At 54.7% G+C, this 26,136-nt stretch overlaps 1 protein-coding gene across 1 annotated transcript in view; it reads left to right on the top strand.

The window, feature by feature from the left end:
* The first annotated feature begins 5,682 nt into the window (after window positions 1-5,682).
* Window positions 5,683-26,136, top strand: part of HS1BP3 (HCLS1 binding protein 3) — a 32,888-nt gene continuing 12,434 nt past the window's right edge. The window contains exons 1-4 of the mRNA XM_065928621.1: window positions 5,683-5,816; window positions 12,173-12,338; window positions 17,030-17,237; window positions 18,795-19,017. Of these exons, the coding sequence (XP_065784693.1) occupies window positions 5,785-5,816; window positions 12,173-12,338; window positions 17,030-17,237; window positions 18,795-19,017 (629 nt within the window). The 5' untranslated portion in view covers window positions 5,683-5,784. The remainder of the gene's footprint in view (window positions 5,817-12,172; window positions 12,339-17,029; window positions 17,238-18,794; window positions 19,018-26,136) is intronic.

Below are 26,136 nucleotides of genomic sequence, written 5' to 3'. Positions count from 1 at the left end.
TAGATACCCCCCTGGGCTATAATGTTGATGGTTCCCGAGAGTCAAGAGATGAGAATTCAAATCTGGCTTCTAACCTTGGACCTCAGATCCCTTGGCCCTTCCTGGCTTTTGATCCCTAGACACTGATAATGATCCCCAGTGAGGCTGATAATCAAATGTCCACCAAGGGTCCACCTGTGAGAGGTGGGGAGCGGGTGAGCATGGGGCCCAGTGCCAAGGACCCAGGCAGGGGCCAGCCCCCCGGTTTGGACCTGCCAAGGCTCATGTATTCAGAGCTGGAGAGGGTTAGCCGTGAGGTGGCAGCATCAGCCTGGGGCTCTGACCCCAAAGAAGGTGTCCCTGGGAGGGCCGGGAATGGTGACAACAGTTCACACAGGACACCCCCCAACCACCGCATCCGCGCTGTTGCTTCCTGTTCAGCCGGAGAGGTGCTGTAGCCACCTCCCCCGGAAAGACCAGGGGTGGGGCTGTGGATGTGGGACGATCCCCGCAGGCCTCTGGCTCAGCCCCGTCTGATGCCCAGGTCTGGCTTCCTCCAGCTCTGATGCATTTCCCATGCTCCATGCAGGGCTTGCCTTCCCCCAGGTTACCCCAGGCAACAGCTCTGGCATCCACACCGGGGTGGGCTGCAGCCCATCCCCAGCCACTGGCATGGCCCCACCCTTGAGTAGGGGGAGAAGATGGGGCTGAGAAGAAGGGAGTGGAATAGTTTCCTTTCTAGAAATTTCACAGGGGTTTCTCAGGGCCCTTCCTTTGGGATTGGGACAAATGGCAGAGGGCTGGTGGATACTGCCATCTGCTGGTCACTGTCTATAACAGCACCACAGTGTGGCTGAACCCCATTCCTGCTCAGATTTACAAGCAGTCTGGGAGAAGACTCAGGAAGCCCTGCACTGGGGACCCTGAGGTTGAACCAGTTTACCTGGAGCTCTAAGGTATCCTAGGAGTTGAGGGGACAAGGACCACACGCCTCCACTGAGGTTTGGAAAGAAACCAGAGGGTGGAGTCATGATAAACACTGGCTTCCAAACCACCTCTATAATGCTCTAGTTTTGTGACCTTAAGTTAATTGACTTGTTATCCTCCACCTTTTTTTTTTTTTTAATCCTCCACCTTTAAATGGAGACAGAGCTTCCTACCTGTCAGGTGTACCTAAGGATAAAGGAAACAAAGTAAGTAAAAGCCATACCATACTGCCTGGCTCAATAAATGCTGGCTTTTACAGCTTTCTGTAAGTCAGTCCTGGTTTAACCCATCCAAAGACTGATCAAACCTGTCCATCCAGTCTCTTCTGTGTGGTCTTTCAGGTATTTCCTCTCTGTCGACTTGCCCATCGTGAACATTAATAGTCTGAAGCTATGCCTCCATTAGATTTTCTGAGATTGAAACAAAATAAACTCCTTTTAGAATAAAAACACGTAGAATGTGCAGTGATTCGGAATGCCGGGTCCTCCAATTTGTCAGGTAGGAGCCCCGAGTTTCTAGTCACATAATGAACAGAGAACCAAACTGTCTTCTTTGCCTGGGAAAAGGGGTTAATAGAGGTCAAAAACAGGCTTGGAGGACCCAGAAGATGTGTCCCCAAGTCTAGGATGTGAGATCTTGCAGACACTCCAGAGGATGAGGACCCTGGGACCAGAATGTCTCATGTTCCTACAGCCCAGTGTCAAACATCACACAGCTGACCCGGGGACCCGGTGTCCTCACCCTGGCTGCTCTGTCTCAGGTTCTCTGGTCCACATGGCAAAGGCATCTGTGAGATCTTCAGGAGGCTGGGATCTGAGGCTGCAAAGGGTGAGGCTGCCTACAAAACCGGGGACGTGGCCTTAGGCCATAGCAGCCCCTTTGTGTGTGTTCCCCACTTTCCTAGGTAGCTGATCCACCTCTGAATAATACCTTAATTTAGGGCAGAGCCCCAGCTGGGTCCTGTCCTCCGAGGCATTTTCTTCTGACTTGAAAAAAGAGTTGGAGAGCTCTAGTCAAAGTGCTTATCCTGATGGCTGGGAACACAAAGACTTAGAAAAATATAGGGTGACAACATCAAAATCCCCAAAGTCACCAGCAAATCATTGCAAACTAAAACAATACCATTTTTATTTACTTCTCAGGTTAGTAAAACTGAAAAACATAAAATGCATTCTTGGTGAAAGGAGATACAAGTAGGCATTCTAATAAATACCCTTGGTGGGAATGCAAGTTTAGGGAAATTTCCCAAAAGCACTGTGACAGCAGCAACAGTTTTTTAAAAAATATATGTTTATTTATTTAACTTGGCTGCACCAGGTCTTAGTTGCGGTATGTGAGATCTAGATCCCTGATCAGGGATGGAACCCAGGTCCCTTGCATTGGAAGCGTGGAGTCTTAGCTACTGGACCATCAGGGAAGTTCCAGACAGATGCAACACTTTAAGGCAGGAAATTCTTTGACTCAGCACCGGAAATGTACAAAGAGCTTTCTCTGAGCAGGGTAAAGCCTCTGCGGGAACTTGCATGTATATGGCCAGAATCATGTCACAAAGCATCTTCTAACTGCAGCTCAGCAGCATGAATGCTGTATCTGTCTAGCCTCTCTGGTCGTTGTTCAGTTGTGTCTGACTTTTTGCAATCTCATGCACTGCAGCCACTATGGTAGTAAGAGGCAAACAGGAAGGGGCTGTGAATGGCTTTTTGGTGTCTGCCATACATTTCCTCTCATTTCAGTCACACGTGAGCTCATTTAAGTAACAGCAGTGCTATGGATTAAAGACTTCCATCATGCTCATTTCAGCAATGAGAAAACCAAGGCTCAAAGAGACAAAACCTACCTTTTCATGGCCTGAGTCTGGCACCGCCTCCTCTTGGAAGAACTCCTGAATGTCCCAACCCCTGGATGAGTTGGCTATGCGCCCTTCTCTGCGCTCTGTGGGCCTGCACTTGCGTTGGCATCTCCAAGGGTCCCTGAGTGGCGTGTGAGCCCTGCCGGGGAGGCCTGTGTCTTCTGCATCCTCTGGGGCTGGTATAAAGTCTCAGCCCCAGAGCTGTGCCCAGGAGCATTTGCTGAGGGACAGATGAGGTGGTGGCCTTGCTCGACTTGGGGTACCCAGCCCCCGCCCCAGAGCGCTAAAGCATCACTACAAAGAACAGAGACAAATCAGCAGATCCCCAGAAGTCCCACCCCACCAGAAACCAGGGCAAGGCTGACCAGAGCTCAGATAAGACTCCTTGTGGGCTGTGGTGCCTCTAACTTACCCCATTGGCCCTGAGGTCCAGCGACTTCCCTGGGGCAGGGTGTGACTGAGGCCTGAAGCGTTCCTCCCAGGGCAGTGGGAAGGGGACTTCAGGTTCCTTGCAATGTGGTTTGCGTTACTGTGGCTTCAGCCATGGAAAGGGCTCCTCGAGTCAGGCAGGAAGCAGAAAATATCAGATTTAGATTCCACATTCCATGCATTGTATGCAATTATCCGCTGGAGCCACAGAGGGGTGTGTGGGACCCACAGAGGCAGAAAATGGGATTGCTCTCCGGACGGGCTCACTCTTTCATGGGAACCAGCGGGATTCTTGGCAGGCGCCGGGTGTGCCAAGACCCCCTCAGTGCGCACTCCAGAACCCTGGGGCCAGGGGTGAGGCGAGTCTGCCTGCAAGGCCCGGGTGACCGGCATGCCACCAGCTCCGGTGGGGGTGCGGGGTCCCCTTCTTTGCAGCTCCCACCTGTGCTTGCCCTGGAACGTGCGTGCTTCTCTGCACCCTCCTGGGCTGCCTTCTCTGCAGGCTCAGCCTATCTCAGCTCCAACAGCTTTGTGACCTCACCTGTCAGGGTCTCCAGCTGTGGACCCAAAGGTGGTCACTGGAGGCAGGACACAGACCCCATTGCCCACCAAGCTGCGGCTCCTTGAAGACCTTCTGTGGACAAAGGGGAGTGAGCAGACAGTAGGAAGGAGCCAGAACCTTGAAGAGAGGACAGGAAAGGGGAAGCTGGAGATAGCAAGTCCACGGGCGCACTGTGGGAGCCCTGGGCCATGGTGGCCTTGTCACGAATAACTCAGGGGCCTCCATAGGGCCCCAAACAGAGGCCCAGTCCAGTAGATAGCTGTCGAATGAATAAATGAATGAAAAGGTCATGAGGAGATAGGAGAGTGGCTTTGTGAGGAACTCTGATTAGTAGCAGAAGCAGAGAGACCTGTCATTTTAGTTGCTGAGCATTAGAGCAACACAGGCTTCCCAGGTGGCACTAGAGAAAAGAACCCGCCTACCGATGCAGGAGACGTAAGAGACCTGGGTTCGATCCCTGGGTCGTGAAGATCCCCTGGAGTACAAAATGGCAACCCATTCCAGTATTCTTGCCTGGAAAATCCCATGGACAGAGGAGCCTGGTGGGCTACAGCCCATGGGGTCACAAAGAGTCCGACCCGACTGAAGCAACTTAGCAACACAAACACTTACAGGATTCGATGTCGCTGTGAGCCAGGCCCTGAGCTGAGTGTTTTACAGGTGGCTGCGAAGAGCTGGAGCACTGGTAATTAGACTTCCAGGGTGGGGCAGGAGGGAGAGTGCAGTCCAGCAGAAGCTGGACTTAGAGCCGGAGGGCAGGGAGCAGTACGGGGAAGGGGGTGTCACTAGGAAGGGAGGAAAGGAGGAGATGGTGCCTGGAGAGTGGGCGGGGGGCAGGGAGGTGGTTGGCAGCTCTCTGAGAGGGAAACTTTGGGAGACAGAGACCCTCTTTGTGACCAAACTTTAGGCTCCTCTGAGCCCTCCTCTCAACTGGGCCCTTGGCCTTGGTGCCTGCCCTGTCTCTGGCCTGCCCCGCCCAGTCTCAGCAAGAATGCTGGTAAGTCAGTTGAGAAAGGCTCTCTCCCTTTGATACCTGATCACCCTTGGTATCTGATCAAGCTCCTCACCTCCCACCCACTGATGTCTAAGCCTGCCTTCACGCTAGGGTTCAGCAAGGATCCTCACCCTTGGCTACCCGTGCCTCCATCACTGACCTCCCCCTGCCCCCGGCTCCAGTCCCACTGTCCTTGGTGTATTCAGGGCTGAGCCTGAACTCTCTTCCCATTGGGAAAGTCTTGACTCCTGTTGCAACAGTCTTGAATAAAGTCTCCCTTACAATTTCAGCAAGCTTCAGAACATTTCTTTGGTGAGGCGGAAGAAACCCAGTTCTCAGGAGCTTTTGCTGGGAAGGGCCTGTGGGCCTCTTTAAGGAAAGCCCCTGGAAGGCCTCGGGGGTGGGGCGTGGGCTGTCCCACTGCTGTTTCTTTAGATCGTCCCGCACGGAGGTCTCGGTTTTATCTTGTTTGACGGGTTCTCTGACCTCGTTTGACGCCGGAAACATCTCTCAGAGCATTCTTGGGACCCTGTGCACGGTTGGGTTGTCTCCCCAAAACGCCCCCCAAGGAAGCAGAACCGAATGATTTATCGTCCGGAAGCGGGACGCTTGGGGCACTCCTAAAAGTGAACGGGGCTCTGTCACTAACAACGCCGGGACATCAGACCCAAGCCAGGACGCGCGCGCCTCGGGATGCCTCGGGCCACTCGAGCGCGGGACGGGGGCGCGCTCGGCGCGGCCGGGGCCTCCAGCAGCGCCGAGCCCGCGCACGGTGCTCAGCCCTGAATCTCCGCCCAGAATTCCAGAAAGGCCTGGAAAAGCACGGCCGCCTCCGGCCAAGCGCCGCGGCCACTAGGCGGCGGGCCAGGCCCGAGCCCGAGCCCGAGCCGGGGCGGGCGGGGCGCGGGGCGCGGGGCGGGGACGCGGCGACGCCGGCGCCCGCGGTCCCGTGATCGCACGCCCCGCCCGGAGCCCCTCGCCGTCATGCAGTCCCCGGCGGTGCTCGTCACCTCCAGGTGAGCCAGACCCGCGGCCCGGCTGCATCTCGGCCGTGTGGAGTCGGGAGGGCCCGGGAGCCGCGGCCCTAGGTGTCCCGGGCGGAGGAGGCGGCGGGTCTCGAGGATCCCGCCCGGCGCCCGGCCGTGGACCTGGGCTCGGCCGCTCCCTGGCCCTGCGGGAGAGGCCGCCCGCCCCCCTCCCTGATTTTACAGATGGGGAAACTGTGGTCCCTAGAGGGTAACGAACTCATCCAAGACCTAGTGGAAGGTCTGGATCGGCCGATCCTGCGCGGTGGTCAAAGAAGGGGTTCTCCTCACCCCTTTCCCGCTGACTTGCCTTCCTTTCTTTTCCAAGATCTACTTAGGCATCCTGGCAGCGCTGACTGTGTGCCAGGCCCGGGGCCCGTGAATCAGACCAGGCTCGGCCCATCAGGGGAAACAGGCCGAGGACCGATGCTGAGCTGGGTAGGGGGTGGGGGGTGGGGGTGGCTTCAGGTTGCCATGGGAACACAGGGCAGGGAGTAACCCGGCTTCTGCGAGAAGGGGGTGCGTGAGGCCAGGTCCTCCAGGGGAAGGGGAGGGGACAGGTGGCAGCTGCTCAAACAAGTAGCCCAGGAAAAGTGCAGTTACCGCAGAGGCCTCCAGAGGATCCCTGGAGGCAGAGGACCCCTGGGGGATTCAGTACCAGAGGGATGCTGAAGGCTGGGGTGGGCGTGGTTTTACCGTCTCCCCCTTTCTTACATTTGTCAAGTGACTCACGTTAAGTGTTTTCACACACTCCACCCTTGTTCCCCCTACACAAAATCTTAGGCTAAGACACCAATCTCTTACATAAATGAATGTAAAATTTTTCCGGCTGTAATTTGAACATCCTTGTGACTTCAGGTCTGGAAAAGTATGATCCTTTAAGGTTCTGATGTCAGAACCTGTTTGGTCTCCTCTCCGTGGTGGCTGGTCGTGTCCTCGCTGGCAGAAGAGGTTTCTCTAGTGCCATGTGAATCACCTCCTCTGGCTGAGCCTCAGTTTCCTTTTCTGCGGATAGGAGGTTTGAGGTTGGCAGGTGTGAGCAGGGCCAACAGCAGACCAGTGGGGGTGTGACCTTGGAGCTGGGAGCCTGGGAAACGGGTGAGGGGGCTTCCTTCTCTGCCCCACCTGAACAGGGCTTCTTAACAAATGCAGGTGCTGGTGGTGAAGGCCAGGTGAGCGGTTCTAGGATACTGTAGTGAACACACACAGTCTCTCTCATGAGCTTTTGTGGGGCAGATGGATAATAGATAAATGTATGGTGTGCCAGGGATGATAAATGATATAAAGGAAAATAAAGTGGTAGGGGAATGGGATGCTAGGAGGAATGAATGCTGTTTTATATGGTGTGGTCCAGGAGTGTCTTTCTGATAGAGAGTGGCAGCTGGGTAGATTCCTGACAAGCGGAAGAGAAATCTTAAGAAAGAGGGTACCAGGCAGAGGGGACAGCAGGAGCCAATGTCCTGGGGCAAGAGATGTTTGCACACCAGCCAGGAGGCCAGTGTGACTGCAGTGCGGTGAACCAGCAGAGAGTTGGGTGATGTGGTGCAGAGTTTTACCACATCTGGGGGCTTGGAGGCAGGGGACAGTCAGGACAGGCTCCCCAGGCTGGGGTGAGGCTCTGGGCATGGTGGGACCTGCTTTGGACTCCAGAAGGGTCCTTTGGCTGCTGTGCTTAGCGGAAGGGAGGTGAGCAGGGTGCAGCAAGCAGACCATTCAGGAGACTCTGGGCAGTCATCCATGTGAGAGCTGATTCGGGCAGAGGGGCTTAGAAATGTTTGGGTTCTAGCTATATTTTGAAGATTGAGCTTTCACGGGTTGCTGATGATTAGATGTGGGCCATGAGAGCAAAAAAGAGGAGTCAAGATTGACTACAAGACTTGTCTTGAGTTCCTAAAAGAGGGACATTGCAAGGGACCAGCCCAGGAGACTATGGATGGAGCAGGTTTAGGAAGGTGAGAATCACCCTTAGTCTGGACATGTTCGTTAAGAAGCTTTCTGACAGCCAAGTGGAGATGTCGGGCAGGCAGCTGGGAGGAGTGTGGCTTTGAGGGGATCAGAGAGATCAGATCAGAGAGGAGTGAGGGACCACTGGCTCATAGATGGGATTTAAAACCGTGGACATGTTTGAGATCCCTGGGGAAGGTGCGTGAGAGAAAAGGTCTAAGGCGGGCACTTGGGGCAGGATTGGGGACCATCCAGGGAAGCTGAGTAGGAGTGGCCAGGGAGGTCGGAGAACTGAGAGAGAGAGAGAGAGCAGGGGTCCCAGAGCCTCGAGGAGCAGAGGGGCCATCAGATACCTCTGGAGTCAGAGGAGAGGGAGAACTAGCCTTTGGGACATCAAAGAGATCCAACCAGTCCATCCTAAAGCAAATCAGTCCTGAATATTCATTGGAAGGACTGATGCTGAAGCTGAACCTCCAATACTTTGACCACCTGATATGAAAAACTGACTCATTGGAAAAGACCCTGATGCTGGGAAAGATTGAAGGCGGGAGGAGAAGGGGACGACAGAGGATGAGATGGTGGGATGGCATCACTGACTCAATGGATATGAGTTTGAGTAAGCTCTGGGAGTTGGTGATGGACAAGGAAGCCTGGCGTGCTGCAGTCCATGGGGTCACAAAGAGTTGGACACGACTGAGCGGCTGAACTGAACTGAACACGGAGGTCACTAGTGACCTGGGCATGGGCTGTTTCGGTTGTAGGATGAGAACAAAAGACTGGTTAGAAAAGGTTCAAAGTCAGAGAGGAGAGGAACCCGAGACGCCATTCTCTTGAGAAGTTTTGCTGGAAGTGGGAGCAGAAGTGGAGCAGTAGCTCGAGGGGGAGATTGGGTGGAAGGATAGCTTCGGTTTATCAGAGAAGTGGGAGTAATCCAGTAAGGAGGGGACATTGATGGCACAGAGAAGACAGAAGACTTGACGTCCTTGAGTAGGTGAGGGGTTGTCTCAGGTAGGAGCCAGCCAGTTTGTCCCCAACAGCAAGGGAGGCAGACGCAGGCCAGGTGTGGATGCGAAGGAATGTGCTTGGAAGTTCTCCCACCACTTCTCTTTTTTCAGTACACAGGAAGCAGGGTTGTGGGGAGAGAGCAGGTCCTGGGGGTTCATGGATTTAGGCAACTTGGACTCAGTGTGGCGGGGGAGGGTCCGGGGAGCAGTACCTGCATCATCTGGTGGCTGGTTAGACATGCAGACTCTCAGGCCTTGCTGGATCAGCCTCTGTGTGTTGACAAGATCACTGGGGGAACTGGGAAGGCACATCACAGTTCAGGAAGTTTGGTCTGGGGTATAGGTGGGCAGACTACACCCATGGGCCAAAGCCTACCCCCCACTCACTTTTTAAATCAGTTTATGTACCATCTGTGGCTGCTTTTGATCTACAGTGGCTGAGTTGGATCTGGTTGTAATGGAGACCCTATGGCCTGCAAAACCAAAAATATTTACTATCTGGCCCTTCACAAAAAAAGTTTCCCTGGGGGCCCGAGGAGAGTGGGATACAGAGTGGATTAGGCTCATGGGCTTGAGAGTCCCCTTGGGGGCTTGTTAACGTGAGGATTGATTTAGCAGAGCCTGGATCTGCCTTTCTCACTAGCTCGCAGGTGGGGCTCATGCATTGAGGACCACACTTGGAGAACCCCCTAGATTGAGACCAAGCTGGGGTTGCCCAGCCCAGCACCGCAGCTTGCCGGTTGTGGCCATGAATTTCAAGTGGGACCAGTCAACACGTCTGACTGCAGTGCAGGAGACTTGGGGTTCGTTCCCGGGGTCAGGAAGATCCCCTGGAGAAGGGAGTGGCAACCCCCTCCAGTGTTGCTGCCTGGAAAATCCCATGGACAGAGGAGCCTAGTGGGCTACAGTCCATAAGGAGTTAGACACGACTGAGCCACTAACGCTTTAGTCGGCGTGTCTGCGTGTTTAGCCCAGTGGCCTGCCACTGCCGGACTCTGGTGCCCAGGACATGGAGAACTGGTGGGTTTAGGGGAATGGGCAGGGGACCTGAGTCTGTGATCCCAGCCGTGGGGCAGGGCCTCTCAACTGGGGCGGCACGACAGGACGAGGGGTACAGTGGAAATGTGGAGGGGTGCAGATCACGGATGGAAGCCCCGAGAAACTGTCTGGTGTGGTGTTCCAAGACGGAGCAGTAAGCAGGGCTGTTAGGAGGTGTGGGTCAGCAGGGAGGCAGGGGGCAGCCTGCAGTGAACCCGCTGAACCCGAGTGCTGGTGAGTCCCTTTTTACGTTTGCTTCCCTTCACTCAAACAGTGAAGAATCTGCCTGCAATGCAGGAGAACAGGGTTCAATCCCTGGGTCGGGAAGATCCTCTGGAAAAGGAAATGGCAATCTACTCCAGTATTCTTGCCTGGAGAATCCCATAAACAGAGGAACCTGGCAGGCTGCAGCCCATGGGGTTGCAAAAAGTCGGACACGACTGAGCAACTAACATACTTCCTGACTTTGGGCTTCCCTGATAGCTCAGCTGGTAAAGAATCTGCCTGCAATGTGGGAGACCATGGTTTGATCCCTGGGTTGGGAAGATCCCCTGGAGAAAGGAAGGGCTACCCACTCCAGTATTCTGGCCTGGAGAATTCCACGGACTGTATAGCCCATGGGGTCTCAAAGAGTCGGACGTGCCTGAGCGGTCAGAACACTCCCGGACCTGAAGCGGGTCTCAGCGGCGGTGTCCCTCTGTAGGGCCGCGGGAGAACCTTCGACAGGCGCGGTCCCCGCGGCAGAGCCCGCGGGGGTGCCTCTAGCCTTTAGTCCCCTCCGCTCTCCTGTGCCCGCCACACTGTCACAGCGCCGGGAGCGGAGGGTCTCAGCGCCCGGTGGGAAGGCCAGGACGCTCGTCTGGCTATTGGCCAAAGGAAAGGAGGCTGATCGTTTGCTTTTCCAAGTGGCACGTGAATGCTGAACTTAACACCCACCTGAAGGGGGGTTCACCCAGGCCTTTCTCAGTGATGCGTGCTTTCACTTCCTTTCACTATAGCAGCAGTTTCCAGTCTTTTTGGCACCAGGGACCGGTTTTGTGGAAGACAGGTTTTCCAGGGATTGGGGGTGGGTGGGAATGGTTTGGGGATGATTCGGTCTCATTACGTTTATTACATTTCTTGCATTTATTGTGCTGCCCCCCGATGGATAGGAGGCAGAGCTCAGGCCATAATGCGAGCCATGGGGAGCGGCTATAAATACAGTTGAAGCTTCCCTCCCTTGCAGGCTGCTCACCTCCTGTTGTGTGTGCAGGTTCCTAACCTGGACCAGTAACCATCTGTGGTCCAGGGTTGGGGACCCCTGCCTTCCACCCTGTGAAAATGCCCGTGGGTGTAGAGGTTGCTACATTTGGTAGTAGGTGACTGTATGGTGGGTTGTCCTCCCAGCTGGTGACAGATGGCATCGTGGTATGGTGTCACTTGCCCGGTGTGGAAAGGGGGTGGGGACCTGTGTGGAAGGAGTGCAGGGGGCAGGGTGTCACGTGTCGGATTGGGGCAGGGTTCCGGGGCGGGGAATGGCCATGTCCCAGCTGTCGCCCTGGCCGCCCAAGCCTTCGGGCCCTCCCCTTTCTTGTCTTCTGAAAGTCCTGCCCTGCAGAGGGTAGGTCTGGACCCTGATAACCTGTGTCCAGCGTGTCCTGTCATAGGTGTTTGTGTGGTTTATGTTTAAACCAGGTTTAAACATGGTTTGTGTTTAAACCGTGCACAGGTCTCCATGATACCCTCACCCAGAATGAGGAATACATTTAGCCTTTTTTCTCACCTCAGGGAAAACATTTCATAACTTCTTTGCTCAAAGTGCAATTCATTGCATTTGTGTAGCATTTAAAAATTCTCAAAAGAGCTGTAACGTTTTGCCAAGTATCCACTCAAAGCCTGTGTTAGTCATTCAGTCGTGTCTGAGTCTTTGCAAACCCATGGACGAATGCCCGCCAGACTCCTATGTCCATGGGATTTCAAAGGCAAGAATACTGGAGTGGATTGCCAATTCATTCTCTGGGGCATCTTCCCGATCCAGAGATCAAACTCAAGTCTCCTGCATTGCAGGCAGATTCTTTACCATCGGAGCAAAGAATCTGCTGTTTCCAGGGGCCCCGTCTTCTCTGCTGTCACCTGTTTTCCTGCTGGGAGCAGGCCTTTGTTCTTGAGGGACCCACAGGCAGGGCCCTGGCCTGGGAAGCCAGGCTTCAGGAGGGCTGGCTTGTGGGGGGGCGGGTAGCCTGGAGTTGGAGCCCTGAGGACTTGCCCAGCGGAGCAGGCTTGCACCCAGGCCCACGGGATCCCTGAGGACTTAGCAGCATTTCGCTCCAGAAGCCTGCGGACTTGAACCTGACCTTCCTCTGCCTCCTCTCCCTCTGGCAGGCGAGTTCAGAATGTCCACACGGGCCTGGACCTGAGCGTGCCGCAGCACCAGGAGGTGCGGGGCAAGATGATGTCGGGGCACGTGGAGTACCAGATCCTGGTGGTGACCCGGCTGGCTGCGTTCAAGGCGGCCAAGCACAGGCCCGAGGACGTCGTCCAGTTCTTGGTGAGCTGGGGGCTCTGGCAGGGTGCCCCCTAGGGCGCCCAGGGTCCAGGGGTCCCCGGAGACAAACACGCCTCCCATCAGGGTGCGGGTAGCAGCAGGGCGTGAGCAATTCTCTAGCCAGCCCTCAGTCGGAGGATGCCAGGGTGCGTTGGCAGTAAGGACAGCAGTGAATCAGATGCTGACAGTCTGTGGGGAGACGGACCTGTGAAGAGACAGCCCAAGGGGAGGGGCGTGGGGGCTGTGGGGTGTCGAGAGGGGGCACCTAAGCCATCCTAGGGGAAGGGTTCAGAGGGAGGACAGGGCTGGGCTGTGGTGTGGAGAGCAGGTGGAGCCGTCAGCATTAGGGCGGATGCGACACTCCCTTGGTCTCTCCCCTTCAATCTACAGCCAGTAAAACACCCACCGCAGTCCCGCACATCTGTCCATCTAGAGGTGGTCCGATCCGAACACACAGAGGCAGCAGAGCTGGGGGAATAGTAGAGGCGGTGGGTGCAGTCATGGATCCCCAGCCCTGGCGGCCAAGCCCACAGCCCCCGGGACCCAGTGGCATCAGGGAGGCGGTGCACACACCTCCAGCCTCCTGGCCTCATCAGCCGCCTGCAGCCCCAGGGACTGGGCAGCAGGGCCTGCCACCCCTTCCCTCCAGGTGCGGGGCTGGCCCACAGCTCTCGCCTCCCTACCCCCCAACCACAGCGGGGGCATCCCTAAACCTGACAACCCCGGACACGGCGTAAGTGCAGGTGGCCTCAGCCCCACCCGCTCCCACGGGAGGCCGAGCCTGTGACACAGCGGAAGGGCCCGTCACCCCCGCGTCCTAGGCAGTGATGGCAGCAAGGCGTCAGCAGCCGTGGAGGCACAAGCGGTGATGACAGGGGCATCAGGCCACACCTCCAGCAGGGGCATTGGAGGGCTGGAAGGTGCCAGCCTTCTAGTATAACTAGAGGTGGTGCAGTTCAGTTCAGTCACTCAGCCGTGTCCGATGCTTTGTGACCCCATGGACCGCAGCACGCCAGGCATCCCTGTCCATCACCAACTCCCGGAGCTTACCCAAGCTCATGTCCATTGCGTCGGTGATGCCATCCAAGCATCTCATCCTCTGTCGTCCCCTTCTCCTCCTGCCTTCAAGCTCTGCCTGTATCAGGGTCTTTTCCAGTGAATCAGTTCTTCGTTATCAGGTGGCCAAAGTATTGGAGCTTCAGCTTCAGCATCAGTCCGTCCAGTGAATTTTCAGGACTGATCTCCTTTAGGATGGACTGGTTGGATCTCCTTGCAGTCCAAGGGACTCTCAAGAGTCTTCAACACTATAGTTCAGAAGCATCAGTTCTTCGGCGCTCAGGCTTTTTTATGGTTCAGCTCTCACATTCATACATGACTACTGGAAAAACCATAGCTTTGTCCAGATGGACCTTTGTCAGCAAAGTAATGTCTCTGCTTTTTAATATGCTGTCTATGTTTCTCATAGCTTTTCTTTCAAGGAGCAAGAGTCTTTTAATTTCATGGCTGCAGTCACCATCTGCGGTGCTTTGGGAGCGCAAAAAAACAAAAACTTGTGCTGTGGCGCCACCTGCTGGAAAAAAAGAAAAGCCTCTCACTTGACTTGTTAGAAGTCAAATTTTAAAAAATGAAAAAGCTTTATCTAAAGAAGAAAGGTGTTTCATGCTTCAATGTCCCAGAAGAGGAAGAACTCATCGAGGACCATGAAGAATAACAGTAACACTGGCACAAAAAGAAAATGATGATTCTCTAGAAACCAAATTTAAAGTCCCAGAACAGTGCAGCCTGATAGAGAATTCGAAACGACTTTCATGAAGAAGCTGAACAAGTGACAAGAAAACGCAGAACTCAGGAATGAAGTTAATGAGCAGAAGATATACTTTCCCAAAGAGATTGAAACTCTAAAAAAGAACCAAGCAGGAATTCTGGATCTGAAGAACTCAGTAAGTGAGATGAAGAATACATACATTAGAAAGGATTAGAAGTAGAGCAGACCATATGGAAGCGAGAATTAGCAAGTATAAAGATAAAAATCTAGAAATGATACAGTTAGAAGAGGAAAGGGAATTAAGATGCAGAGGGAAAATTCTACAAGAACTATCCAAATCTTTTAGGAAGGGCAACCTTAGGATTGAGTGTCCCAGAAGCAGGAGAGAGAGAGGGAGAAGTGAGCAGAGAGCTTATTTAAAGAAATGATAGTGGAGAACATCTCTTAAACCACGGAAAGGAATTGGGTGTACAAGTTCATGAAGCCAAGAGAACACCTGATTGCCTCAGTGCAAAAAGGTGTTGCTAGTGGTAAAGAATCCGCCTGCCAATGCAGGAGACGCAAGAGATGCAGATTCGATCCCTGGGTTGGGAAGATTCCCTGGAGGAGGAAATGACACCCTACTCCAGTATTCTTGCCTGGAAAATGCCATGGGCAGAGGAACCTGGAAGGCTATATAGTTCGTGGGGCTGCAAAGAGTCAGACAAGACTGAGCGACTAACACTTCACATACTAGATTCTAAGAGATAAGAAGTTATGGCACAGTTTTTTTGATTAAGAGACATTCAGCACATCCTGGAAAGTGTCTGAAGAGTGTGATTTTTTCATTTGCTTCTTAAACAGACTCATGGTGAGAACCAAGGTGCAATGTGATAGCAGGTAGGAGCTGCTTTGTTCCACTGGGTGGGGTCAAATCTGGTTTGACCCCAGTGGAGCTTAGCGCACCCACATTTCTCAGAGATGAGAGCAAAGAAGAGCTATCTGAGACCCAAGTCCCTGGGCAAGACAGAGAGGTGTCACTCGGGGGCCTGTGAGAGGCCCCGGCTGACAACGCTGGGTCCTGGCTGGCCTTCCCAGCCAGGGTGTGTGGGGTCACCTCTGACCCCTCCAAGGTCACACCCGTGCCACTTTCTCCTGACCAGTGATACCTTTGCCCTGTGGGTAGCTGGGTGCAAGGGTGCCCATGGAGGGAGTTGCCCCTCAAACATTTTGAACCACCTGTGGGAGCCAAGCGCGCATTTACACCCTATGAGATCTGGGGGTGTATCCCCAAACCTGAACTTTCTTTGAAGCTTCATGATTTAGCTTTAAAAAAGAATGAGCATTTTGTTTTCTGTTCCTCAAAAGGAGTGGCAGCCCTTGCTTTGGAGCACTGGTGAGTGTGGGCCCGGGATGGGGTGGTACCCCAGGCTGTCCATGGTACCCCCAGCGCCCTGGAGACCCACAGCTGGCTCCCAGAACCTGGGTCCTGGTGGGCCTGGTGGCCTGGCCTGCATGGAGCAGTCAGGTCTGCAGAGGGCGCTCTGCGCCCCCCACCTGGTGGAGTCAGGTTTGGGGGACCACTAGGAGTTGGAGCCTCCGTCACTTTTGTGAAAGGATGCTCTTACCTTTCCTTGAAAGCCTTCCTTGAAAGCTGTTCTCAGTAAAGCTCCCGAGTCAAGCTCTGTGATGACAACTGCAGGCCACAGTCCCCCATCTCAAATGACTCCCCACTGGGGTTCCTGGAGTCTCCCAGTGCCCCAGCCACCTGCCAGCATCTGGAACTCTCCCAGCCTGGGGGCTCTGATACCCATGCTCGAGAGCCTGGGCTGTGTGCTCCAACAGAGCTGGGCGACCAGACTGCCGGGTGTCCCTCGTCTGAATGCATCCAGGCGCCCCACAGCCCATTAGGGACAGCAGCGTTTCCGTGTGTGCTGGGTGCACAGCCCTGGTCTGGGAGCAGATGTGGGCATATCTGTGTTCATCGCTAACGCTCCCAAGGAGTTGAGGGGACAGGCCCAGCGTGTGGGGAGAGCACAGAGGAGTCCAGGACAAGGGGGGACCCTGGGCTGTGGGGTGTGGCGTGGAGAGGGTGACTTCTCTGAGTGCCTGCATTGGCGTACACAGACCACAGTGACCGCGCCGATCCCCAGTCCTGCAGCTGCTCCCTTAACTGGAAGCCTGGAGCCTCGGGGACAGAGACCACGCTGGCTGTCCCCATGCGGAGTAAACACACAGCGGGAGCTTGATGAGTGGACGAGCCCTTAGCTGCAGCAGGAGTTCCGGGGAGAGGCCGAGAGGCGGTAGCAGTTACCCCCCAGCTCCGCAGGAAGCCGAGTGACCGGGGGTGACTCTGACGGCCGAGGACCACCTTCTAACAGCCAGGAGGAGCCCCGGCCTGCCTCCCTGAGGTTCCGGTGTGCAGAGGGGTCCTGGCTGGCCCCAGGACCAGAAACCAGCCTTGCCATATCTGTTCTCCACCATCTGAGCACTGTGAGGACTGGCCTTGTCGAAGGCTGTTGCTAGTTCACAGGAGAATGACCCAGAGAAAAGGTGGCTCACTGCCGGAAGAGGACCTAACAGCTGGCCAGACCGTGAGGTCACCCCACTAATGCACAGAAGCCCAGAATGGAGGTGTAGGTCATAGTCAACCTGCGGGCCGAGTCCCTGAATCAAGTGACTCTACCCTGACCGGTGACAGGGCCCTGAATCCACCACGACTGCATCCTTCCTTTGGGCCCCTGGGACTTCGGGGGTTCTGCTCAGTGTTGATCAGGAGGCTTCGGGCGTGCGGCAGAGGGTCGGGAGGGAGGCACCTTCATCTGGTCCCGGAGGAGGGCCCACCGAGGAGCCGAGCCCTTGTGGGGACTTTTCTTGGGGTTGGGGGCGGGACACAGCCCTCTCTGATTTACCTTTTCACTCAGGAAACCACCTGCTCCTCTCATTCCAGGTCTCCAAAAAGTACAGCGACATTGAGGAGTTTTACCAGAAACTCAGCAGTCGTTACCCAAGGGCCAGCCTGCCCCCACTCCCCAGGAAGGTCCTGTTTGTTGGGGAGGGCGACATCCGGGAGCGGAGGGCCCTGTTCGACGAGATTCTGCGCTGTGTCTCCAAGGATGCCGAGCTGGCAGGCAGCCCTGAGCTGCTGGAATTCTTAGGTACCTGAGGCCCTGTCCCAAATCCCTAGGGGCCCCTGGCCCAGAACGAGGCCTCGCTGCCCTGGCTTGGGGGGAGGGGGGCGGGGTGTGGTCCACAGCACCCTCTGCAGCCCAGAGACCTCGGCCAGGCTGCTGAGGCACGTGGGCTTCATTCACTGCCATGCGTGGGCCGGGGTCGTGGGTGGGGGGTGGTGGGTGGAAGGGGCCTGGGACCCAGCCTTAGAGCACTGACTGCCTGGGTGCTAGATGGAGCTCACCCAGGGGCCTTCTCTATAGTCTGACCCCTCCCGCTTCCCTCCTGGCCAGCCCCTTCCAGAGCACCTCCCCACCCACACCCACACAAACACACACACACACACACGTGCACATGCACACACACTTATGGGGAAGCAGGATCAGGTGGTCTGACTTTCCTAGCCTCTCTGTGCCTCGGTTTCCTTATCTCTAAAATGAAGGTACAATTAAGATCTCTCACATGAGATTTTTGCAGTATTTAAATGAATTTATACTTGTCAAATGGCAACCCACTCCAGTATTCTTGCCGTAAAATTCCATGAACAGAGGAGCTTGGTGGGCTACAGTCCACGGGGTCGCAAAGAGTTGGATGCGACTGAGCACACCTGTAAAAATGATCTTTGTGTGATGCTTACCCCATGAAATTGAAGGTTCATGAGATTTTGAAAGGGATTTTACATCTGTCTTAATAAAATAACAAAGCATAACGTAATACAGCATAATCAATACCAGTTAGTTCCACATGTCATAGCAGCGTACACATTACATCCTGTGTTCCAGGCGCTCTGGGGCTTGCTGATGGGTTCTTTACCCACAGAGTGATGTGTCTTAGAAGTTCACTGCTTTCAAAAATACGCTGTTCAGTAACTGGATAGAGTTAAACAAGCATTCTAAACCCACGCTTCTCAAACCGTCGCTGGGGGAAGGGTTAACCATTTTTATTCCCGATCTGTCGCAGACAAGCATTCCAAGGTGCTATGGAAGTTTCTGGATGCTTGCTCCCCCTTTCTGTAGTTACCTCATTGTGGACACCCGCTGGTGGACCACGCTTTGAGAAGTGCTTGTGTAAGCCAGTTGGTGGTGAAGCCGTCCCAGTTTGTTCTGGAATCTTCCACCTGCTCACTGTGCCTCATGGAGTTCATAGTCTAGACCCTCGGGGCAGGTCTCATCAGGGGTTGGCTAGGCAGAGCTCCCCAATGTGCCCCACCACATGCACGTTGTTTCCGGAACTGTTCCGTGAGAACCAAGACGCTGGCCGATCTCCTGCCATCAGCCCGTGGACTGTAGTCTGTAGTCCCGACGGGCCCCGGGCTGCAGAGGTTGAGGAACTGCTGTCTCTCTGAGGCTCCCACTTGTAACTGCTCCACCCCATGCTTTGCCGACCACACCCCCACACTCACCCACAGAGACCTGCCGTCCTAGTCCCAGGATGCGGCAGGAGGCCTCCAGCCCCCGGTGCTGGTGCAGGAGCTCGCGTGCCGGGAGGTGCCTCCTCGTCTCCCGGCAGTGGGTGTCAGGCACCCTCTCCATCTCCCTCCACAGGTACCAGGTCCCCTGGGGCCGCAGATCTCAGTGGCAGAGATGTCTCGGTCCTGGATGCAGACAGCCAAGCAGGGGACGAGGATGCTTTGGACTTCTTCCAGCAGCAGGACCGAGTGGAAGATGAGGGTCTCCCCACGCTGGGCCAGCAGGACGGGGATGCAGGGAAATCCTTGGAAGAGGAGGAAGAGGAGGAGGAGGCCCTGGACCCTCTGGGCATCATGCGGTATGTCTCCCCTTCTGTCTGGCTTGCTCTAGGCTCCTCCCCTCTTCTGGGAGTCAGAGAAAACCCATCTCCCTAGATCATCTCCCCGAGGGGGACCAGCTCTCTGTTCATCCTCGACGTCTCCTGGGTCTTTGGGGCTGGGCCCAGGTATCACCTGCCCCTCCCTGGTCACAGGGTGGCCCCCCAGCATTCTGCACTCAGGCCCGGCAAGCTACCACACCAACCCTGACACTTCAGCAACCCAGACATCCTGAACCTGGCCCAGGAGGCCTGGGTTCTCTGTCCAGCTCATCGTGGAGCCTGTGACTTGCCTTGCATGGCCGAGGTCCCACTACCCTGAAGGTGGGGCTGTTTACGTTGGCCCTACCTCCCCAAGGTAAGGCTGGAGGGGACTGGTGACCCCTTAGGGGCTGAGAGTGATGGAAGGAGGTAGAGTCTGCCCTGTGTAGACTGTGGTTCTCTCTATGCGCACTTGCATGAACACATGTGCACGTGCCCTGGAGAAGAGACAGCCAGCTGTGGTCTTGAAGGCCCCTTGGTGTCCTGACTCTGGCACCCTCTTCCATCTCCTTTCCCAGCCCTCTGACTGCCTTCCGCCAATCAGTGAGCTGCCCCTGGGTCCCCATGGTGAGCGCCCTGAGCTGCAGGCTAGATGAGATTGGAGAACCAGACTTCTGGTCCCCAGGCCCCTCCAACGGGCACCAGCTGAGGTGGTGGGCAGGACCTCCCAACCAGAAGGAGATAGGGGAGCCAGACAGACTCAGCACCATCACCCCCCACCCCGCCCAGGCCCCTCACTTCTTGGCCCAAATGAGCAAGAAACAAGGTGGGAACTGTTGGTTTTGAGCACCTTCTGCGCACCAGGTGTTGTACCGTGCCGTTTGTCTCCCGGGTCTCATTGACAGCCCGCCCCGCAAACAGCCGTTGTCACGTCACTTGACATATTAAAGAGACTGACGTCTGCAGGGGCCAGATGCCTTACCCACGGTCAGAGGGCTGGGGAACAGTGGTGCTGGGGTACAAATGGAGCTCGGAATCCTGTCCGAGACCTCGGCGCCAACTGCCTGGGCTGGAATCCTGGCAGCTTATCCCTCTCCCCCAGTTTTCTGCAGCAGAAGCACAGGGTAGTGATGGCAACCGGTCTCTTGGGGCTCTCGTGTAGGGTAAGGGGCTTAGATGTCACGGCCCCGTCTTCCTGCCCCTCCACCTCCGCAGAGTCAGAACGCAGACCTAGGGTGATGTTGTCTCTGCCCATCTGGCAAGTCCTGTTCCAGAAAAAAATTAGAGCCAAAGAGAGATGAGGCAGAGGCAAGTTCAACTTCAACAGCATGAAAGTGCAGTCCAGAGAGCACTGCCCGCTGCCCGCAGGACTTCCTCTCCTATGTGATGGTGAGGGTGGGCACATGGGGACTTGTGGTCGCAGGGTCACCGTGAGGCCAGCCTAGAGGGGCCAAGGAGCCAGACTTGAGAAAGATCCCAGGTGCTCAGGGAGATGGGAGACAAGATCCGGAGGCCCTGCAGCTCCTTGGTGCCCAGGAGTCAGGCCCCTCCCAGCCCCTCCATGCTGGCCTTGACCTGGGAGGGGGTCAGCGGCCCTGTGGGAGCAACAGTGAGGTCATGTTGGGAGAAGTTCGTCATCTGCCTTGGGCAGCCCAAGGGCCGTGTTGGGCTGTATTTGTTTGAACTCATTCTCTTGCGTTGTTCTGAGTAACCACATGTTACTCGCCGTCAGACTGAGATGGGCTTGCGTGGTTTGTGCCAGCCTTTGGCTGAAAGATGTGCTTAGCAAAGCGACTCCTTTTTTGGGTAGGAAAATGCTCTTTGGGGTTGGCAAGGGCTGCCTTTAATTTCCTACTTTTACTTCAGTAGCAGATTGTCGGGCGAGGTGCTGACTGTTCAGGGACCCCCACTTTGGCCCCCCAGTGCCATCCCCAACTCTGCACTCAGGGGCCTCCTTCCTGAATCCGAGGAGAGTTGAGCACCTGAAGGGAATCCCAGAGGTTTTTGACCGTCTGTCAGTCTTTTGTTAACCGATGTGACAGTAGTCAGTGCTATTGCCTCCATTGGGAATAATAACAACTAACATTTTTGGAGAATGTATTAAGTGCCAGGAATTGATTAGCCTTTACATGGATAGATATTTTCTATTCTATTTTTTTAAAAGGCCATGACTCACCACATTGCTTTCTGGATCCGTTGTGGATCTGGCTTGGGAAATGGTGCCCTAGGAAGCTGGCCTGGCATCAGGCCCATTCTGTGTATGAAGAGGCTGATGTTTGGGGTCTGGTGATTCATCCACATTCATCCAGCCCCAAATGGCAGAGTCTGGACTTGATGCCACCTCCCTGCCCTGGCCCTCAATCCAGTCTTCCAGCAGGGCCCCAGGATTATCCCCCTTTCACAGATGGGAACATGGAGGGCAGAGCTGAGCGGGCACTTGGCCAGAGCCTTAGGTGTGGCAGAGCCCTGCCTTGAAGTCAGGTCTCCCCTCGGCCTCTCCTGGGACCCCCAGGTGGGCCTGTTAACCCTCTTGGTGCAGTGCGGCCCACCCCACCCTGCGGCGAGGAACACTCTGATCTTTGCAGGAGTCGCATGCTCTGCGTGCTCATTTCTCCAGCCTGTGCCCTCCGTTCCTCTGTGGATGCAGCATCTCTGCTTTCCCAGCCACCCCGCCCTGAGCGCCCATCTGGGCCAGGCTCTGGCGCTCCGGAACAGCCACGTTTCCCGGCGACAGGTGTCGGCCCTTCCTGCCGTGGCCACTGTGGGTCGCTGTTGCTCCACTCCAGGGCTGCTGGGAGGGTGCGAGCCGTGGCACAAAGCCTGGTTTTCCTTTGTCTGTTAAACCTGGTTTTGATTAGGGAAAGAGGCGTTACTACACCATTAGATAGTACCTTAAGATAGAAAAAAACCCTCACCACCCAGCCACTCTCCTGTTTGCAGAGTTGTGTTTTTTTTGTGCATCCTGTCCCAGGCTGATCCACATAACTGCAAACATAGCACACATGCCTTTTATACTCTGCTTTTTCCCTTAATGTCCTCACCATCGCTTTCCATGTGGAACATAGTTTTCATATTTAACTTTCTGTTTTAGAGATTTCACAGTTCTAAGAAAGGTGAAGTTCTCCCATAATAGTTCTGCCTTTGGCTGGAAATACTCTGCTAGGAACATTTTTAACTGTAACTCAAATAATACACAATTAGCGTAGAAAAATTAAAAGCACATTTAAAAACCCTTTTGTCATGAAGGTATATGCTTCTGGTTACATATGCTGTATTAACAAAATGGGATTGTGTTAATGTGCGCCAGTCCATAATTTGCTTTTTTTTTCAGCTAGGTCTTTCCGTACCAATAAATAGGCTTCTACCTTCCTAAAGATGCTAGTGCATCAGACTGATGTGCTGTAAGTGGCATTGTGGTGTTTTCTGTAGGTTTTCGCAGTTACAGGCAATGATGAACTTGTTCGTGTACGGGGTGTTTATTCTGTTGAGCTTTCCCCCCGGCTGCCTGCCTCAGAGCAAGGTCCCAAAAGCTTCTGTGGGGGGTCTTGGTTGTGCCTCTCCAGTGAAGGGGTCTTTAGGGACTGAATTTCCCCTCTGTTGGAATGTCCTCTCTGCTTTTCCAAAGCCTACCCATCTGCAAGGCCCGCTGCCCCCTCCTCTTCCCCCAGTGCCCAGGGAGCTCCCCGCCAGGCGCCAGGCCCCTGAGGACCCTCAGCTTCCCAAGGGACAGGCTGGTTCCTGCATGAACACGCTGTCCTGTGAGACGGGGCTTCCCACTGTCCGCTTAGAGGACGGGGAGCAAGCACCTAGGCCCTGGGCCATGGCCTCAAGTGGTGGGGCTGGACATTTCTTTGGGATGTGAATCGTGTGTTTTGTCCTAATTATTTATCCAAATGTTGTTTTATCTTTCATAAAATGACCATATGTGTTTTAGCATTAAAATGTCTTGCTTCCTATATTTGGATGAAGTTTCTGCTCTGGGATGATTGTGTGGTTTTGAAAGCTTCTGGCAGCTTGCCAAGTACCTCCAGATCTACTAACCAAGGTTTATTCATCCAACCACCCTCCCCATCCCCAACTTTATTAGGGGCTTCCTTGGTGGCTCAGATGGTAAAGAATCTGTCTGCAGTGCAGGAGACCTAGGTTCAATCCCTGGGTCAGGAAGATCCCCTCAAAAAGAGAAATGGCAAACCATTCTAGTATTCTTGATTTCCGTGGACAGAGGAACCTGACGGGCTACAGCCCATGGGGTTGCAAGAGTCAGACATGACTGAATGACCAACAGCACCAGCTTTATTGAGATGCAGTTCCTCTATGGCATTGTGTAAGGTTAAGGGGTACAATGTTGATACACCTACGATGCGAAATGATCACCATACTAAGGTCAGCTGACACCTATCACCTCACCTAACTATTAATACTATTTCCAAGATTTAGAAGTGAGGCAGCCCCTAATGACAGGAGCTTAGTCACTTCTCCTTGGAGGCCTCTTTCTAAATAGCGCATCTGTCACCCTTGGGCTTAGGGCCCTGTAGTGTTCCAGCCCTGCCTAGGATAGCAGAGCCCAGCTGGGAATTCTCCACCACCCTGGAGCTAGTTAGAAGTACAGATTCACAGGCCCCCCCCGGAACCTGGGTGGAACCCCAGAACCTATGTGTTCACAAGCTCCTGACGTGCTCTGCAGGCAAATTCATGTCTGAGGGGCCCCCAAAACCAAGCCTAACAAAAGTCTTGGAGAAGCAGGAGGGCACACAGCAGAGAGCAGCCTCGCCAGCTGCAGAGGCTCTGCCACCCACAGAGGCTTGCAGGAGGCAGGCTCAGGGAGGCCTTCCTGTTTCTCTCGGCCCCCGGGTCTCCTTCTCTGGTCATCTGCTAGAGGTCTGTTCTTCCTGATCGCTGCTGGGGCTGTGGCCCAGGGCTGGTGGCGCCGCACTGTACCTCCACAGACAGCATTTACCCTTGATCTGTCCTGGGACCAAACAGTGAGGGTACAGGGGGCACAGTGGGCACCCTCGGCTCACCCTGGAGCCGTCACAGTGATTGCAGCATCAGCTGCCGTTGGGGTGACCACAGCACCCCCCACCCCCGCCCAGGCATGCTGCACCAGCTGTGTTTCCATCCACAGCAGTGCAGGGTCTGGCCTGAATGAATACCTGTCGGGGACAACACAGGAAACAGCACCTTCCACTTCTTTCAGTGAGTAGCAGACACTTTGGTGCAAGAGAAATCATGTACAGAACCCTGGTGGATAAAAACATGGAAGTAGAATTGGCCCAGGTTGGAACAGGAGTAGCAGGCTCTGGATCTCTGTCCCCTCAGCCTCGGCCCACCTCTCTGGTGGCTGTGGGCTGTTTTACAGAAGGTCAGGGCCCCTGAGTGTGGTTTGAAAGCCACTGCAGAAGCTGGAAAGCCTAGAGGGTGTGGTCACCCTAGAGGAGGATTGGAGGCTGACCATCCTAGGTTCAAGTTCCAGCTCTGTCACTTAGCAGCCGGTGGACACTGGGTGAGTTGCTGGACTTCCCAGAGCCTCCAGTTTCTCTCTTTGTAAATTAGAGGTAAAGTCCAGGCCTAGTGGCTGTAAGGATAAAATGGGATGGAATACAGGAAAATTCCTTTGTATGATATTATCACTATTTCAAGTTTCCTTTGCTCTGAAGAAGCCAGAAGCCCTTGGGTGTTTAAACAATTAAAATGAAAAAGGCAGCTTTTCCACTTCCTGTTGTTATGTAAATATCAGCCCTGGGAGTTGTGCTCACAAAGGCCTTCACCTCAGTATCTTTGTTGTTCTGTGTCTGACCCTTTGTGAACTCATGGACGCCAGGCCTCCCTGTCCCTCACCATCTCCCAGAGATTTCCCAAGTTCATATCCGTTGAATGAGTGATGCCATGCAACCACCTCATCCTCTGTCACCCTCTTCTCCTTCTGCCCTCAATCTTTCCCAGCATCAGGGTCTTTTCCAGTAAGTTGGCTCTTCACATCAGGTGGCCATAGTACTGGAACTTCAGCTTCAGCATCAGTCCTTCCAGTGGATATATAGGATTGATTTCCAGCATCTTTGTGGTTGCAGTAGAGGAGCCTTCCCAAAATTGCGCAGTCTGGGGCACCATCCAGGCAGGAGCCTTGGCATCCTGCCTGCTGGCCAGGACTTACCCTGTCACCCCCGACTGAGCCCCCACCTGTGCCGGGTACCAACTTCACCCGGTCCATTTGCTGTCCGTGGTGGGTGATGTGGGGGTGGGTATTCTCCACTGCAGGGACTGCCAGCGTCCACTGGTCATACCAGCATCTGGAGTGTTGTTGGGGGTGTTTGAATGAACAAAGACTGCCCATATGAGAACCAGCAAAGGCCGTTTATTTAGGGTGGGCCATAGCAAGAGAGGGAGTCAGCCACCCATTCACAGAGGCTCACGGTTGGGCGGGGGAAGGGAGAGAGAACTGGTGGCAAAGGGAAGACTCAAGTCTGCCCTCCTGGAGGCTGTTGACGTGGGGAAGCTGGAGGCCTAACCGGAAGTGGGGCGTCCCGTGCGGTTGGTTGGGCGAGCATATTTGGCTTTGTCGTGGGCCTACTAAGCGAGAAGCAGGGTAAAGACTAGGGAAAGAGAGAAAGAAAGTGAAGTCACTCAGTCATGTCCAACTCTTTGCGACCCCCATGGACTATAACCTACGAGGCTCTTCAGTCCATGGAATTTTCCAGTCAAGAGTACTGGAGTGGGTTGCCATTTCCTTTTCCAGGGGATCTTCCTGACCCAGGGATCGAACCTGGGTCTCCCACATTGCAGGCAGACGCTTTATCGTCTGAGCCACCAGGGAAGCCCTGGGAAAGACTAGGGAAGCCAGCAGCTATTAATCACCTGGCCACTGGGGCATGCACTACAGAGGTTGGAGTGAGGCTTCCTGGGCCAGTTTCTGTGGGTTTGGGGGACTGCGTTCTGTTTTATATCTGGCTTCAGTCTCTTAGGACCATTGTGGGGGTGACCAGCGAAGGGCGCTTTGCTTTCGAGCAATGGGGTGGCAGAGCCAGGCCACCCTGGTTTCTTGGCGGTGCGCTGCTGGGCTGGGTGAGGGGCAGTGTTTGACCCCTGTGCAGAGAGAGAGAAATGGCATCCCTCATGAATGAG

The sequence above is a fragment of the Muntiacus reevesi genome, chromosome 3 (genome assembly GCF_963930625.1).
Source record: "Muntiacus reevesi chromosome 3, mMunRee1.1, whole genome shotgun sequence".
Classification (NCBI taxonomy): Eukaryota; Metazoa; Chordata; class Mammalia; order Artiodactyla; family Cervidae; genus Muntiacus; species Muntiacus reevesi.
This window is presented reverse-complemented; position numbering and strand designations above follow the sequence as displayed.